Source organism: Chamaea fasciata, unplaced genomic scaffold (genome assembly GCF_029207755.1).
Source record: "Chamaea fasciata isolate MVZ Bird 193981 ecotype frontalis unplaced genomic scaffold, bChaFas1.0.hap1 SCAF_6, whole genome shotgun sequence".
NCBI lineage: Eukaryota > Metazoa > Chordata > Aves > Passeriformes > Sylviidae > Chamaea > Chamaea fasciata.
This window is the reverse complement of record NW_027094091.1, coordinates 14,071,975-14,088,897: the sequence shown is the minus strand read 5'-3', so window position 1 is coordinate 14,088,897 and position 16,923 is coordinate 14,071,975. Positions and strand designations below refer to the sequence as shown.

General features: G+C 43.1%; 1 protein-coding gene across 2 annotated transcripts in view; it reads left to right on the top strand.

Annotated features, from left to right (window-relative positions):
- Positions 1–15,713: 15,713 nt before the first annotated feature.
- BOD1L1 (biorientation of chromosomes in cell division 1 like 1) overlaps positions 15,714–16,923 on the top strand; it is a 37,395-nt gene continuing 36,185 nt past the window's right edge. For both annotated transcript variants that reach the window (XM_066185475.1, XM_066185474.1), the window contains exons 1-2: positions 15,714–15,982; positions 16,386–16,510. In XM_066185475.1, the coding sequence (XP_066041572.1) occupies positions 15,788–15,982; positions 16,386–16,510 (320 nt within the window). In that variant the 5' untranslated portion in view covers positions 15,714–15,787. The remainder of the gene's footprint in view (positions 15,983–16,385; positions 16,511–16,923) is intronic.

Below are 16,923 nucleotides of genomic sequence, written 5' to 3'. Positions count from 1 at the left end.
AACCTCCAACAACACTAGTTCTCTTTAAATCATATTAATAATCTCGCACAATTTGATTTGTCTCAGAATTCAGCTTCATTTTTAACTCCAAGGTAGAAGCAGGAAACCTATTTCTTCAGATTTCATATTGCTGCCTCTAGCCACATTTATGGAATGTTTTCTGCAAAATTATCGGCATTTCATTACCTGCTTCTGCAACAGCCATGTATCTACTCTGAAAAGGTCACCCAAAAGTTAATGAACCTCATGCTTAGCCAAGCTGCTCTTCTCCAGTGGGACAGAAATTTTCATGAAACTCTGCAAGGCTCATCTTGCAAAGTTTCCTAAATATGCTCTAAAAAAGGAATAGTTAGTAAGTCATGGAGCAAATCTGTCTCCTTATCACAGGCAACTGGGTCCATTAAGATTTCTGCAAAAACATGGGGCTTGAGTGCTCAATGGCATTACTTCTAAAGGGAAGCTGCAGCAGTGTTTTGAACCAGTCACAGAACTATTATGACCATGTAGCTATACAGAACAATCATACTCCTTTTCAGGATTTAATTCTTCTGCAGGATTCTGTCTTACCTGGAAGCACCATTTTTAATACACAACATGTGGGATTTTTACAGATTAATCATGTTAGAAAACTGGATTCTTGATCCATTCAGGTACTATTCCTGGATCTTTCTCTCCCTCAGGCATTTCCTCATGATAACTGTTTCAGGTACAGTAGACTTGAATAATATTTCATTTTGAACTAATGAATGTCATGTCCTTCTACTCCAGTCCTCATTTCCATCCTGTATCCCAGCCTTCTCCTGTATGAACAGTGGTACTCAACCAGCCAACCAGCATGGCTGTTTCAAAGAAAGCATTAATTAAGGGAAGAAATAGAAATGGCCCTATGAACAATATTTGATTTTCTCTCTGGTACTTCTTTCTCCAGCACTGATGACTGTTGCTATGGTCTCTGCCTTCCAGTTCCTTCAGGTAGCCTCTACTCCAGCACTTCAAGACCACACCAAAATTTTGCTTTTATCAAGGGGTGATGTGAGAGAAGTCCAGCACTATTCTTTGTGAATCTTTGTGATTCTCTTTTATCATACTCCACTATTACACTCCTTGTCTTTCTTAGGTCCCAATACCAGAGAAAAACCTGTGACCATTCATTGCACGTTTAGCTGGAGCTCACAACACTCTGAAACATCTTTGTGGAGCCTGACACTGTCTCAAAAGTGAAACACTGTTGTGACTTAGATTTTGAATCCAATCTACTGCTTAAACAGAATATGTGCCTGAACATATGGGAAAAAAAGGATGATGAGGAGGATGAGGAGGATGAGGAGGATGAGGAGGATGAGGATGATAATTATTAAATTTTTTGAGGACAATTTCTTGTCTGAGGATGACATTTAAAAGGAAAATACAGAACTAAGATAAAAAAATAAAGCATAAAAGTTAAAGGCAGTTGTTTTGGGATAGTTCTGCTTTGCATTACAGGAAAATTGCTCCAACAGGAAGAGGGATGTTTTGTCTTTTAATCTCAGAGGAAATGATGACAGCACTAACTGTCTGTAAGCAACTACAAATAGAACAAGACTTGAGTTTAAGGATTGTTAACTCACCTGAATGCAAATTCTGCTAGACTCTGTGGAGTCTGGATTTCGTTCAATGATAACCCGAGTTCCTAGTTCAAGTGAATTGCGATTTCCACCTGCATTAACCATTCTGTTCAAACAATGTCATTTGCAAAAGAGACTATGTTGTCTAATGCTTTCGGCTCATACTTAGGAGCTGGTGTTTTCCAGCTAGATGAAGTTATGGAATTGAACAAAAGGTATGTTCTGATAAAAAGCCAGATTAGCAGCAAGAGAAAAATGTAATAGAAGTAGGTAGGTAGGTAGGTAGGTAGATAGATAGATAGATAGATAGATAGATAGATAGATAGATATTATTTTTTAAGGGAGGAGGAGGGAGAAAGCCGGGTAAGTTTGTAGAAGCTGTAAAAGCTTATGGTAACCACTAGAGAAAGATTCGGCAAATCCAGAATATCTAAAGGTCAAAAAATCCATGGTGTTTCTCATTGACCCAGGGATGGTAACCTTGTCTATTATATGTCCTGTCAGTGCACCTCTCAGTTATCAGTTATTCTTGGATCTGAATTTAAAAAAAAAAAAACAAAAAAAAAAAAAAAAAAAAAAAACAAACAAACAAACAAAAAAAAAAAAAAAAAAAAAAAAAAAAAAAACCCACACACCTTTCTGTATCCTGTCTTTGAAATGTCCAGATTTCAGCCTAGCAAAAAAGAAGAAATTAATTTGGAGTGGAAAAATGATTCCTTCTCCAGCTGCATTACCAAATCCCAATCTCAGCCTCATGGAGGCCTCCCTGGTGCTTCAGCCAAGGTCACCTATTTCATGGTTTTCCCAACAGTAATCTAGGATAACAGCTCACAGAACAACTGAAGGTTAAGTGTTGTCTGAAGCACAACTTGGAAATGACTAGCACTTGTAGACGTCCTGGGGCCAGGACTCGTAGAGGCACAGCAGGGCTTGGCCAGGTTCAAGGCTTGAGGCATTGAAGAGGTCTGTCTGCATGATCACAACAACTCAGGCTGGAAGGGACCTCTGGCAGGCTCCAGACCAACCTCCTTATCAAAGCTGGGTCAGCTGTGAGATCACACCAGGTTGCTCAGGAATTTAGCTACTTGGGTCGTGAAAACCTCTGAGGACAGAGTCTGTAGAACCTCTCTCGCCAAAATGTGTATTTAAAATACCTGTTGTTCAAGTGCAGTTGCAGCTGCAGAACAGCAGTTATGCCAGGGCTGAATATCCCACTGGTTTTAAGTCAGCAACACTTCCTACTTATCTGTCTTGACAGGAGTCATCACCATGGCATCCAAGCACCTGAAACAACTACCTAAGGAACAATACCTTATTGCAAGGTAGCTCCCAGCACAGCTATGAGAACTCAAGGACAGCACAATACCCAGTGCATTTGCAGGTTGCCAAGGGCTAACAGGATGCTCTCATTTCTCTCTAAACATGGGTGACCCCGCTCCTACATGAAACCTCTAGCTGCCTGCCTGTGGTGAAAGCCAGCAGCGCCTCCCAGGCTGCCAGGAGATGCTCATTCATCGTCACAAGGAGCACAGAGATACACCCAAGTGTAGGTGGAGCAATGAGGCAGGTCATAAAAAAAAGCAGGTGAGGTTCTTTAAAAAAGCACTCTCTTTGAGAAGTACACTAGAAAATGTAATGACCTGCACCTTTTCCTTATCTGCTGCTGTAACTGCAAACTGCATAAAGCTCTCACCATACATCTTCAATTGAACAAAAATAATGTTTCACACTCTGCTTTTGACCACCAGAATGAATCTGTACAGGTTAATTTGTTCAGGTGGACTGCATGCCCTCAGCATAATTATTTAACTTAACTGTAACTTAACTTAATTTCCTAATAATCCTCATCAAATTTCCACAAGCTTCCAGAATACAGATGGTATTTAAATTCTAGGTATTAATAGTCCAGAGCAAATGGCAGTTAAACAATGAAAAACCTATTTTTTCCTGACACTGCCGATAGACAAGCAATCACAGTATTTTAGTTTGCTTATGTATCTCAGACAGAAAGGCTAAGATCAAAATACCTGTTGTGAAAAGACTTATACTTGTGTCTCCCAGCTTCAAAGAGAAATTCAAATATTCCACAAAGCTAAGGGGAAAAAAAAAAAAAAAAAACAACCCACAACAAAACAACCAGCGTCCATTCATTTTCATATGGAACTATGACTGCTGTAACATTTTGGTATGCAAAAGAGGTCTCAGAATGGGGCAGGGAGAGGGAATGTCAGTACTGAAAGAACCTTAAGAGCTGCTTTGCAGCACTACACTTACACAGCAGAGAGCTCAAGGGCTTGCTGACCTTGGGTACAGTTACTGGCCAATCGTTCCACAAGGAAAGGACATTACACTGCTTGGTTCTAATAAGTGAGGCAAACACTTAACAACAGGCACGGAAAATACCTACTTCTCTTTTTCTTATTCCATTACCTGTTGACAAGATTAATTTAAAATATTAATAAGTAACATTAAGTCTGGATGTTTGAACATGAAGCTTATGAGGTCTGGGTCCTGGCATATTAATTAATGTCTGTGGTTCACAGTAAAAGATATGATACACACAACTCGATTTATACAACTGAGTTTTGAATTGTGGGAGTTTCTGTCTGTAATTGAGAGCTGGGAATGGGGAAGGAACAACTATGACTTATAAGGGAGGCTTTCTAAGTTCCTTTAGAAATACTCTGATGACTAAGTAAACGTTCAAATGTTAAGAGAGATTTGGAATGAGATCTCGCCCCGTTGCCAGTCGGAACACGCGAGGCAGAGCAGAGGCAGGTCTTCGAACACTGAGTTGGTACTGTGGGGGCACAACTTTCCCGAAGTTCGCACAGAAAGTAGAGATTGCCACCTCCTGGCCGAACGCAGGGCAGCGCCGGGGACTCGCGGAGACATCCAGGCTCGGTCGAAATTATGTATGGGGACCTCATAAATGCCTCAACCACAGAGGTAAGCTTCAAACCAGAGCTCTTAAATACCAAAGCTAATCACTGATGGATAATCCGAAGGAAATCAAGCTACATCAGAGCAGTGTCTCATACTTTAACAGGGAGACCAGGCAGCATTATGTTATGCTGCTAATTCCTTTCCATATTGTCAAGAGAGAATAAATACTCAAGGAAATACTTGCGTTGTTTTCTTCCTGAAACAAAACAGTCTATTCCAACAAGACATGCATTGTACACACTACTAGTAACATGTAAAGATATAAAACCTAAAATATAAATTCTGGTATTCTCTTTCCCTTTTTGTTTCCCTCTTTTTTTCCCCCCCGATTTTGCATTTTTTCATTCATTGTTGAACTGAAAGCAAAATGTCACATTTTTCCAACCTGAAAACGCAGCCTGATGTGCTCAGGGCCAATTGCAAGAGGCCACTGGACAGTGGACCTGGCCTCATTTGGCTCTGAGAACACAGTCAAACCACACAAACAAAGTTAAAGCATATCTAGAGAGAGATTACTTTCGTTTTGCCCCAAAAGACCTTGTGTGGACTAACACCATGTCATCAGCACCCACCCTCTGCATTAAACCACAGTGCAGGGACGCGGCTGAACTCCCAACTGTCCTAAGGAGTCCCTCCCTCTCTCCCACAACTCAGGAGCAGCTGGAGATCAGCCCTGCAGGAAGGATCTGGGGGTGATGGGCAACAGCATCTCAATGAGAGCCAGCAGTGTGCCCTGGCACCCCGAGGGCAAACCCCACCCTGGGTGCCTCAAACACAGCACAACCAGCCGCTCAGAACAGGTGACTGTCCTGCTGTGCTCAGCGCTGGGGTGGCCTCAGCCGGAGTGCTGAGTGCTGGGCAGTTTGAGAGGATGTTCAGGTTTCTGAATGCATCCAGAGGAGGGTAACAAAGCTGGTGAAAGGGCTGGAAGGAATGTCCTGTGAGGAGTGGCTGAGGACTGTTTCTCTGGAGAAATGGACATTGAGGGGCAACCTCATTGCTCTCTGCAGCTTCCTAAGGAGGGGAGATGGGAAGGGAGATGCTGATCCCCCTGGGTATCCAGTGAGAGGACATGTGGGAATGGCTCAAAGGGGAGGTTCAGACTGGACATTAGCCAGCATTTCTTTACAAATAGGGTGACCGAACACTGGAACAGCCTTCCCAGAGTGGTGGTCAATGCCAGAAGCCTGTCAGGGTTAAAATGGCCTTTGGACAGTGCCCTAAACAACATGCTTAAAAACTTTTGTTCAGCCCTGAACTCGTAAGACAGTTGGAGAACAGGTTTTTTGTTGGTCCCTTCCAACTGTAGTATTCTATTCTAGTCTAGTCTACTCTCTTCAGAAATGTATATTAAGCAAAACCAGGAGTTCCCAAATTGTCAGAAAATAATTTATTATTGTGACAAAGATGTTGCTGCAATAATGCTCAAAGTGAAAAGAACTTTTCTGTGCTGCAGATACAAGCATATATACTGAACCTGCTAGCAGTCTCTCACTGCTAACTTGTATTCATGACTTCTAAGCAAGTTCCTTATTTTGTTAAGTACATTATTTCATAGAGGTAAATATTGGCCATTCACTCAACTACTCTCTTGGTCCCTCCTCCTGTCCTTCCTGCCAACATACTTATCACCCACTAAAGAAGCTGTGGCTGTTTGTCTCAGAGTTCTCATTTTACAGCAAATGGCACACAAATTCCAAACTGGCTATTATCTGTGTTGTTGATGAGGGCATAAGAATTCTGCCCGCTTCAGACTTTTGCCAAAATCCATACAAACAAACAAAGTGATTTGTTGTAAAGGTGAATTTAGGGCTGAGGAAAGTTGGATGAGCTCAGTGGATTACTGCCTATCTCTTCTTACAGAGAATGTGGGAACACTTTCCTCAACAACAAATTAAAGTTTTCTGGATATTGGAGGGAATGTGCCCCTTTGTATAAACGTTGGAGAGCTTCTTTCACTAAAGACAAGATAAAAATATACATAGCTATTGAGTTACACAGATGTCTTCAATGGAAGACTTTGACACAGCATCTTGGAGAGAAAAACCTAAGAGAACCGTCATCCTGAAAAAAAAAAAAAAAAAAAAAAAAAAAAAAACCACAAAACGTGGAGACCATTGTTATGGACTAGAAGAAATGGAATTATATGGTTCTCGTTTGAGAAATAAAGACACTAGATTGAAAAAAAAAAAAATCAACAGAACTAAGCCAGTACATTGGCAGAAGAAATAAATATTGGCAATAAATAAACCTGCAAACACTTTTGGTAGAGATAGTAGGATGCCTGAACTGTTTAAAGTTTGTTACTTTATTTCAAACTGCAGGAACTGTGAAAAGAGGGTTAAATGAGAAAGCACAAGGAAATAAACAATTGGAAAGTTTTAATGAGTTTTGCGGTCCTTTAAAAAACATGAAAGACCGCTGGAGATTTACAAATGAACAAAGGCAAGATAGAAAAGGAAATCAGGTGCGTGTTAGCGGAGATAAGAGCAGCATGCAGCCAAATGGCAAATACTTAACGAAAATTTTCACCTCATTATGTTTAAAGCTCCAAGAGAAACTTTGCTCTTTTACACTATCACAATATGAAGGCTAAAAGTAAAATTGTGCTTTGAGACTTTAAATAGATCATGACTCCCTAGCATTTTTAATTAAGATGCTTCTGTTTATACAAATGTGTGTTTGCAGAGCTCATATGAAGAATAGAATAAGCCTAGATGAATATATGGAATAATTTTGGTACTCATAATTTAAGTTTCCTTTGTCTGCCCAGAACCAAAAGGACCCAAAAATGCATAAAATTGATATTACTAAATTACCAAAGTCCTTGTTCATTTAATACACTATTTGCATTTTCCTAGGTTGCTCCTATGCTAGTGCAAATAGCCATCTTAAATAGCATCACAAGTACACAGAGTGGTATCTCAACAGAATGTAATTGTGAGAAGCAAATTCTGGCTTTAAAAAGATAGGGTGTGGGGGGAGAGAGAGAGAAAGATGGAAGGGAAGGGAAGGGAAGGGAAGGGAAGGGAAGGGAAGGGAAGGGAAGGGAAGGGAAGGGAAGGGAAGGGAAGGGAAGGGAAGGGAAGGGAAGGGAAGGGAAGGGAAGGGAAGGGAAGGGAAGGGAAGGGAAGGGAAGGGAAGGGAAGGGAAGGGAAGGGAAGGGAAGGGAAGGGAAGGGAAGGGAAGGGAAGGGAAGGGAAGGGAAGTTCTCAGACAGCAGGCTCTCTGCGATTTTGTGACAGGATGAGAATCTGCGATTAGCTTTATAGAGGAACCAGATATTGGAGGCCCACCCTTCCCTAATCACTTTGCCTGGTTTAATAGCAGAGGAGTAATCTATAATATACAATCCCAGGAGAATCTAGAAACACTTTCACCTGTCCCAGAGTTTTGGATTACCTGTCTAATAAATTATTTTAATCCTTCCCTCAGGGAAAGTGAGAAATTTGGCATATGGCAATTCTGTCCTTCTCTCCTCTGCTATATAAAGGTAAAATCCCACTCTGATTTACATGCAGTACTCTACCACCACAACTAATGAAACTGTGTCAGGAAAAGTCAAGGTATAATCTAGTGCTACAGATGTTTTTCAGGAATAGTAGCTTTCACAAACTTTCACTATTACCAGCTTTTATTGAGTTCTGAAAGTTCATGTATCTTTCTCCTGACTCCCATTCTCTCTCAAGATACTTTATTGCAGGCTTGTAAAGAAAGTTCTGTTATGCTGATAGGATTTTAGTTTATGGGGAGTGATCATATTTTTTTATAATCTTGTCTCTTCGGACTTTTACCTTTTCAGAGGTAAATGACAAATTTGGCTAAAACAAGCAAGTACAGAAGGACATTTTAAATAGAAAAATCTGAATTTTATCACAGAGATCTTTGTATTAGTTCTTAAATAAAACTGATATTAACAATCATTCTGCAATCAAAGTTGAAAAAATACCTTCCAAGTTCATGCCAGGAGAGGCATAAAACCAGGAGATAGAGAGTTGTTCTATTCATATGAATAGGCAAATTTGGGGACAGTCTAACAGACTTATTTGGAAGCAGCAGTCCTGAGAAGCTCCTTTCCTCTTTAGCTTTCACAATGGCTACACAGCTTCATGTTCTCACTCCTTTTTACTTTAGAAATCAAGAAAGAAAGACTAAAGTATAATGTGTCTAATGTGGGCAATTTCTCATTCTGTCTCCATGGAAGAAGAGTTGGAAGTTAGTGCTTTTTTCATTAATGGACAGAAGTAAATACAATCAAAACTCTGGAAAATTTCAGACTGTTTTCTCACAAGAGAAATCAAACAGTCCTGGGAAAGGAAGTCAGACTTATGGAGAGTCAAATAAACAAATTTTCATCTATTCTCAACACCCTGAATGAGAAAACTGTCACCACTTTAGATCATTTATTCTGATGCCAGCAACCCTGGCAGGACTACAATATTTTGTTTTCAGTGATAAACACTGCAAAACATCCCACTGCACGTATCATCTGAGGGTATCAGGGCAGCCTAAGCTGCAATGAGAGTCGTGCTCATTTCCCAGGTTAGACACCTCAGCTACCAGCCTCTGAACCTGACACACATTTTCAGCAAGCCAAAAACCACCTTGCCTTACTGCAGCATGCAGAAGCATTCCTTTCCCTCTACCCAAAGCACCTACATTTCTAGCTACAAATTAAATCCACTGAAGTGCTACACTGCTCTCTTAAGAATTCCTTTTACTAAACAAACTCTATGACATTAACAAAGCCAGTCAAGTGATGATCACTAACGCACAGAAACAAAGATGATGAGACAAAATATATAAAGGATCTGTTTGTGATACCCAAGGCACAGAAAAAGCTGCACACAGAGCAGTCCTGCTCTCTCCTCTCAGAAGGGGCTGCAGCCAAGCCAGCTGGATCCAGCAGCCACCCTTTCTCCTTCCAGCCAGCATATCCTTAAAACAGGAAAAAAAGGCTTCTGCAAAGTCGTCTTCTTCCTTTACAGCCTCGCTAGCTCCTTTTTTTCTGAGCACAAATGTGTTTTTACTAATCCCATTGCTGAAGCGAACATGATACTTCTCCATTTCAGGAAGGTTTAAAACCTTGCTAAGAGCAAAAAAAAGCTAAAATCCCAATTTATTCATGAGAATAAAATTTAAAAATGTTGTCTTCCTACTGTAGGATCAAAACTGGGATGCGTGAATGTTGGGGCTTAGCATGGTAATACCGTTAATATTTTTTCTTGACTTTCCATTCTCCTTTGGTTAAACAAATTAAATAGAAAACCTTGCATTTCTCACACTCCCCAGCATGAGTCTGGGATTGTTTCCCCTTGTCTGACTTCTATATCAGGTCCTATTCAGAAAGCAGCTGGTCTCTGAATAGATTCAGAGCTGGTTATCTCCACACACAATATATCATAGTCGATCCAGGCTTCAATTATTTTTTTTCCCCAGGAAACAATTATTTCACTATTTGTCAGTCTTTCTCCAACCCCTGCCCCATAACTTTTGAAATGGTTGGCCAATTTTAATGAAATCTGGCAAAAAAAGCACAAATCTTAAAGACATTAAATTCATATCATCTTTGTGCAAAGCAATAGGTGAGGAGGAAAGATTTTGAGCAAGCATTATTATTTCTGCTGTTTCACTGAAGATTTTTTTCCTCACATTTTCCACATTCTTCAGAACAAGTCCCAAGGGCTGTCCTTAAAGTGCAATAGCATGGGGGTACTTCTCTGAGTAGGTAGTAAATCTCAACTCCCTGTTCAGACACTCCACCTGAATTTACAGTGGTGGCAGCCTCAGGTGGGCAACACACACCTCTCTGCCCCCTCGAGAGAGAGACAGGCAATGCTGCCAGGCACGCTGCTGGGGTACCCAGCGGGATCTGCACCTGAGCCACTGCCTCAATTCACAGCCAGACCCAGCAGGGTGGGGTTTCACCTATAACACCTTCACATCATCCCTTCCACAGCCCCACCTCACCAGTGACTTCAGACAGCACTGCCTCAATGCTCAGCAGTACCAGGAACCAAGCTTGGAAGAGAGCTCAAGGCAACAAAGTGACCCATCTCCTTTCCTCCCTCCACCCCACCTCTCCTAAATGAATGTAGTTGAAATGTGACTCACCATTCCTATTCCTCCAGACCTTTGGCACCCTCAACACGAAAGAACAAGACAAAAGCCTAAATTATTATTTTTTTATTTTTGTTATTTTCCTAAATAACACTTTAAAATTTTTCCACAGAAAATACTGTTTTTGCACTAGATACAATAACTCTCATTTTTACTTGAGGATTACAGCCAAGGTTGCAGAAATGATGGCATGAGCAATTTTGAGCACCCTATTATTTAGTAGCAAAGTCCTGCTTTGATCCATCTCCCTGCTGACTTCAATGGAACTACACTAGGTATAAATTAAAGCAAAATTCAGTCCATCAGCTCTACTTTAAGCTTCATGCATTCCATTTAAGCAATGCCTCCACCTTGACTTCACCTTGCTGTAGTCAGCAAAGAATGCTGATATAAAAGGTGCCATGCTTTTGTGTATCCACTCACTCTGCTTTCATGTTTAAGCTGTACCATTTTACCTTAACATTAAAATTACATTTAGGCAAAAGTGAAAGAGTGTAGAAAGAGTGTATAATCTCTTGTGCTCTCTCTGGAGAACAAGCTTCCATTAAGTTTTCTCTGTCTCCCTGTATACAAACAGAAAAAACATGTATTTTCCAGTCAAAAACAAATACCAAAGTAAAAACTCTATTAAAGGGAGCACAGTAACTCATTTCAACATTTTTCACCAGAATGGAGAAACAAAGTGGTATTTCTCCAGCACAAAGGAACCTACATTTCAAAAAAGAAAAATAAAGAAAAGGAAAAAGAAAGAAAAACAAACAAAAAATATACTGAGATCATCAATCACATATGCAGGAATTAGATGTCCAACTCCCTAGATGCCAAAAACAATCCCAACAATATTACATCCATTAGTCATTGTTTGCTTATGAAGAGGTAAGAAAGCTGTAGTGTGCCTGTCCCTTCTCTCATTGCCATGAAAGGGAACAGCACAAACGTTGCATCACCAGGAACAGCCATGGTCACACAGATGGGCTTTCTTCTCACAGGCAGGTCAAGTCTCCATCTGCCCTTGAAGATTCCTTTCTTGGTTACAACAACAACAAACAAACAAACAAACAAAACCCACAAAAACCAACAAACCAAGTAACGCTGTGTCTTTTTTTCCTCTCAAATTTCACCCTCTAAACAGGCTCTATTCATCTTAAAAAACTTGGGCACACAGAAACTCAATTTCTTGGCCTTGACAGAGACATAAAATAAAAAAAAAAAAGAAAAGAAAAAAAAGAAAAAAAAAAGGCATAGCTGTACCTTCAAAATAATGTACTTTAAAAAGCAGTATGTGCAAGTTTGGTGTCACACTGAAGTTCTGAAATTGGAAAAAATAATCCTAACCTTTCAGATAAAGCTATACTCAGATCTGTAACTTTAAATGCTTCTACCATGTTGAGCTACATAAAATTGTTGAATGTCTTTGCATACTGATAAAAAAGTATTAAAAACTGCAGGTTGATGAAATGTGACTTAGAAGACTTCACAACTTATTCTCAAACTTTAATGAGAAGCATTGTATTATCTTCCCAGCAAATACAAGTTATATTAGCTACTGAACATGAAAACTTTAGTATTTTTACAAAGTACTTCACTCTATCTATCTAACTGGCCAGTTTGAGGACCCACCAAATATCCATCTCTACTGAACTCAATAATCACTGACAACAGTAATCCTGCTCAGTTCCAGTGGGAGAACCAGGGTCTCATGGTAGTTTTAGTTTTGCTCAAGGAATCTCTTTAAAAGTGACTAAAAAGTTTTAGAGGTGTCAGTGCAAGGTCATGACAGCCTGCTCTAAACAAAAGCTTTCCTTTCATCACTTTAAAATGTGTTGTCTAGTCACTTTTTTCATTTCTGCACTTGCCAAAGGCTTGCCTGTGGGAAACACTTAGGACAGGCAGCCTCGCATTGAAGCAAAATACATTCTACGTTCTATGTTCTACTTAAGCCACCAAGCTTCACATTTTACACAGGGCCTACTTGCCAGCAAAATAAAAAATATAAATACAGGTATTTATAATACCTGTAATTGTATTTATATAATACCTGTTCAAACAAATAAAAACATGACCAGAACCTGGAAGGAAACATGGTTACAAAGCCAGAAAGAACACTTCAAGCAGGCACTATTAAACAACAGTTTATACAAACGTTCTTATTTACATACCAAAAAAAATTATGACAGAATCATATCCTCCACTCATGGCAGCCCAATAACATTTTATCTACTACAACTACTGCCATGTAAGGATATGGACATCACTCCAGTCACATCTCAGCTGAAGGTACAGTCTGTGCCTTGGCTACACTTCAGTCTTGCAACTCCAGCATTTCACGCTGCAGCTTAGCTGAAGCCACATATGCTGTTATTGATGAAGCATAAAACCTCAGCAGCACTGGCACCATTTCTCTGCTTCTCCAAAACAGAGTGGACTAGGTTGTGATTACTAATGCTGCTCCTAGGCATCATAATTTTGCCTGTTTTAGAAAAATCGCATAACAGTAAGCACCAGAAAATCCGAGGCTTTTTCTAACTAGAGGCAATAAAAAAGTATACTGTTTATGCACAGAGAGAAACAAAAATGAAATATACATCAGGCAAAGCACATTCATACTACAAATAAATTCAGCACCCACGGTTCTGGGGTTTATAATAAATAACATACCAATAAACTACACACTAAAAGATAATAAACCTCGGAGAATGGAGCTACAGCAGTAACACAGATGGTGCAAGGCACAGATATGTTACCACATATGTAGAGGAAGAAATGAGCAATTCATCCAGGACAGATCTCTTGTTAGTGTTGGGCAGCTTTAGAGCTTTTACTATCCAAGAATCTGCTCAGGCATTTCAGTTATTCCTGGTGATAAGTCTTTATTTTTACTAGAAAACTCAGAATGTTACTAAAGAGCTCCCCTTTCTGTGTACCCTTGTCTGTAAAAGACTACAGTGGTCAAAGAGGACCATCACCTGTGTAAGCTCAATACTGACAGCAATCCCTCATCTTTGGACAGCACAGAATTTTGCAATGGAGTTCATCACGGAGGAGGGGCTTCTCCTATCACTACCAAACTTCTTCAGATTAATCCCTGACTCCCATGCAAAGTGAAGGACTTTTACCTTCTTCGTTACTTTCTTAATCCAGCTGCCACCTGGATTTCAGATACTTCATAAATTCAGATTCATTATCAGCATACATAGCATGAACAAAGTTTTTGAGGAAAAATCTACACTAAGAAAGTGTTTCACTGAAAAACAAAAACCAGAAAACATCAACTAGCTTGTCAAGTTCAGTTACCACTTTTATCAATTATGGTATGAACTGATCTCAAGAGAGTTTAAGTCTGTGAACACTCATAGAATCAGTTGGGCATGTTGGCCACTCCAAATTTGATGCCTTTGGTAGGCATCCATAGAACAAGATTTCTGCAATATTGTCTAAAAAAGAAAGAGTGAGCTATTGCCAGTGCTTTATTTTTACTTATGCTACTATGAGTAACAGGATTTCCAAACCCATGCCATTTATGCTCCCCAGTTAGTCAAAAATGAGGCAAAACCTGAGACAAAAATATGTTAATCTGAAATCACAAGTTGCACGGCTTGCTGACGTGACAGCAATGGCTGAAATGAGTCTGCCCAGCCTGAGAGTCATTCTCATATTCAGGGACAAAAAGCAAGCCTAGAGCTAGAAAGAGAAAAAATACCTTCCCAGTCCCCAGTAGCCCACAGAGCGGGCACATATTGGGCGACAAGCACCTCCCCTGAATTTTGTGACTTTTACGTTCATGTACTTGTTCAGCCTCCAGCACCCTTTTTGTTCCCACAGTACCATATACATCCCCTGTTTATCTCATTATCTTAGTATTTCTTCAGCAATTTAAGTATTGCCTGAAGTTGAGGAACTGCATCTGGCACTAAGAAACATGTTATCTACATTATTTAGAAGATACTAGGAAACTTGCTAAGACTTCTTATATTAAATGTATGTTAAAAATATAATTTTTTTAATTAGACTGTCCTAAAAGAGAATGCAAAAGCAGCTGTAGTCATAACCAGTTTCTAAACACATATAGCAGGGACTAGAGGTTAACTTATATCACACAGCGCCAGGTCCAGATGCCTCAAACGGCTCCAGGGATGGTGACTCCACCACATCACTGGGCAACCCACTGCAATGCCTGACCACTCCAATAGCGAAAATATGTTTTCTAATATCTTATCTGAATCTTCCTTGCCTCAGCACACTGGGCAGTTGGGACCACACCACTGACACATGAAAAAAACCAGCAGACAAGGTAACCAGGAAACAAGAAATGGGCTGAAAACATTTCTTTCACAGGAACACATGAGAATGCAGTGCTATCTAAAAGTGGCAGGCTTAAATTCAGGTAATTTAAGTATCATCTTCCAGCCGCCTCCTCCACCGGTGAGGCGGCAGCGGCCCCTGAGGCCGGACGGGGCGGGAAGGGAGGCAGTGCCCGTTATCAGCCAGGAACAGCCGCCGGGCGTCCCCGGGCGATCCCGGTCCCCACCCCGGTCCCGTTCCGCGGCCGGTGACCCCGCGCGGCCCCGCCCCGCGCCGGCCCCGGCCCGCCCCGCGCCTGCGGGAGGAAGCGCGCGGCGCCGCCCGCACCGTGATGGCGGCGGGCGCAGGAAGGGGCGGGCCGCAGGGCGGGGCCGCGGGTCGCCGCCGGGAGCGCAGTAGCGGCGCAGGGCGGCCGGGGAGAGGGGCGCGCCCGCGGTGCCCGCAGCGCCCAGCGGCGGCCGCGCGGCGCGGGGGGCCGTGGGCGCAGCGGGCGGGGGCCGAGCGCCGCCGCGGCCGCTCCTCTCCCCACCCCCCCCCGGCGGATCGGGGCCGCACCGGCCCGGGGGCCGCGAGCGGCTCCGCCCCCTCTGCCGCCGTGCAGGGCCCGCGGCGGCTGCGCGCGGCCCCCCCAGTGCTCGTCCCGCGCCGATGGCGCCGCTCTCGGCGGCGGCGCCTCCGCCTCCCCCCGCGCCGCGCGCCGCTTCCTCCCGCCGTCCCCTTCCGCTTCCGGGGTCAGCGCCGCCGCTGCTCGCTGAGCAGCCCCGTCCCGGGGCCCGGCCGGCACCGCCGGCAGCAGCCGCCGCCCCGCCGCCCCCATGGCCACCAACCCCCAGCCCCCGCCGCCCCCGCCGCCGCCCCCTCAGCAGCCACCGCCGCTGCCGGGGGCCGGGGCTGGCGCGGGGGGCGGCGCGGCCGAGCCCGAGCTGGTCTCCATGATCGTTAACCACCTCAAGAGCCAGGGGCTCTTCGACCAGTTCCGCCGCGACTGCTTGGCCGACGTGGACACCAAGGTGCGGGCGGGCGGGACCGGCGGCTCGGGGGAATCCCAGCGCCCCGGGCTCTGGCGGGTCGGGGACGGGCCCGGCCCGGGGCAGCGCGCTCGGCGGTGCGGAGCGGCCGCAGGGCCCGCGCGGGGCTCCGGCTCCGCTCGCGGCCGCGGAGGCGAGGCCGGAGCCCCGCGTTCGGCGGGGAGCGCGGGCTGGCCGGCCGTGCGCGTACGGTCGTACACACTTAGTTCCCGCTGGGTCTGGGGGCAGCGTTCAATGCGCTGCTATCGCCGCAGGGCAGCGGCCGCGCCTGCGGAGCACCGGGGGCGTCTGACGGGGCTCCCAGCTGTACCAGCCTGGCCTCCGGGCGGATAACCAACCGCTTATACGATCCTTCCAGTCCAACCTCTCTGCTGTTGCCTTCTAGCCTGCCTACCAGAATTTGAGACAGCGCGTTGACAACTTTGTTTCCAATCATTTGGCGACTCATACCTGGAGTCCTCATCTCAACAAGAACCAGCTGAGAAATAACATTAGGCAGCAGGTTCTCAAGTAAGTGACAGCTCTGGGGTTTCTGTGAACATGCTTGTGTACTGCGATAGATAACAAAGGCTCTGGGTCAATATAAAGTGGGCTGCTTTCTTCAAAGAAACCTCTGAAGAAGCTGGGTTGTTTTTGCCTCTCCTTGTTTAAAATGTGCTATTACTTGAGGTAGTAACTCGCCATCAGTATTAGTCAGAATTAGGCTGCAGGTGTTTTTTGATCTGATCCAAGTTTATGCAGGGGTGAAAACCTTGATTTTGACTTGGGATGTAGCTAAAGCCTGCCTTTACTTTTTCTTTTATGGGAGACATTAATGAAATTCCAATTATCATGTTTAGAGCTAAGGAGAAGTATTTCACAAACTAAACTCTGCTGAATATAAAGCTAAAGTCACAAAATAGAAAAGTGGATTTAAATCTAGC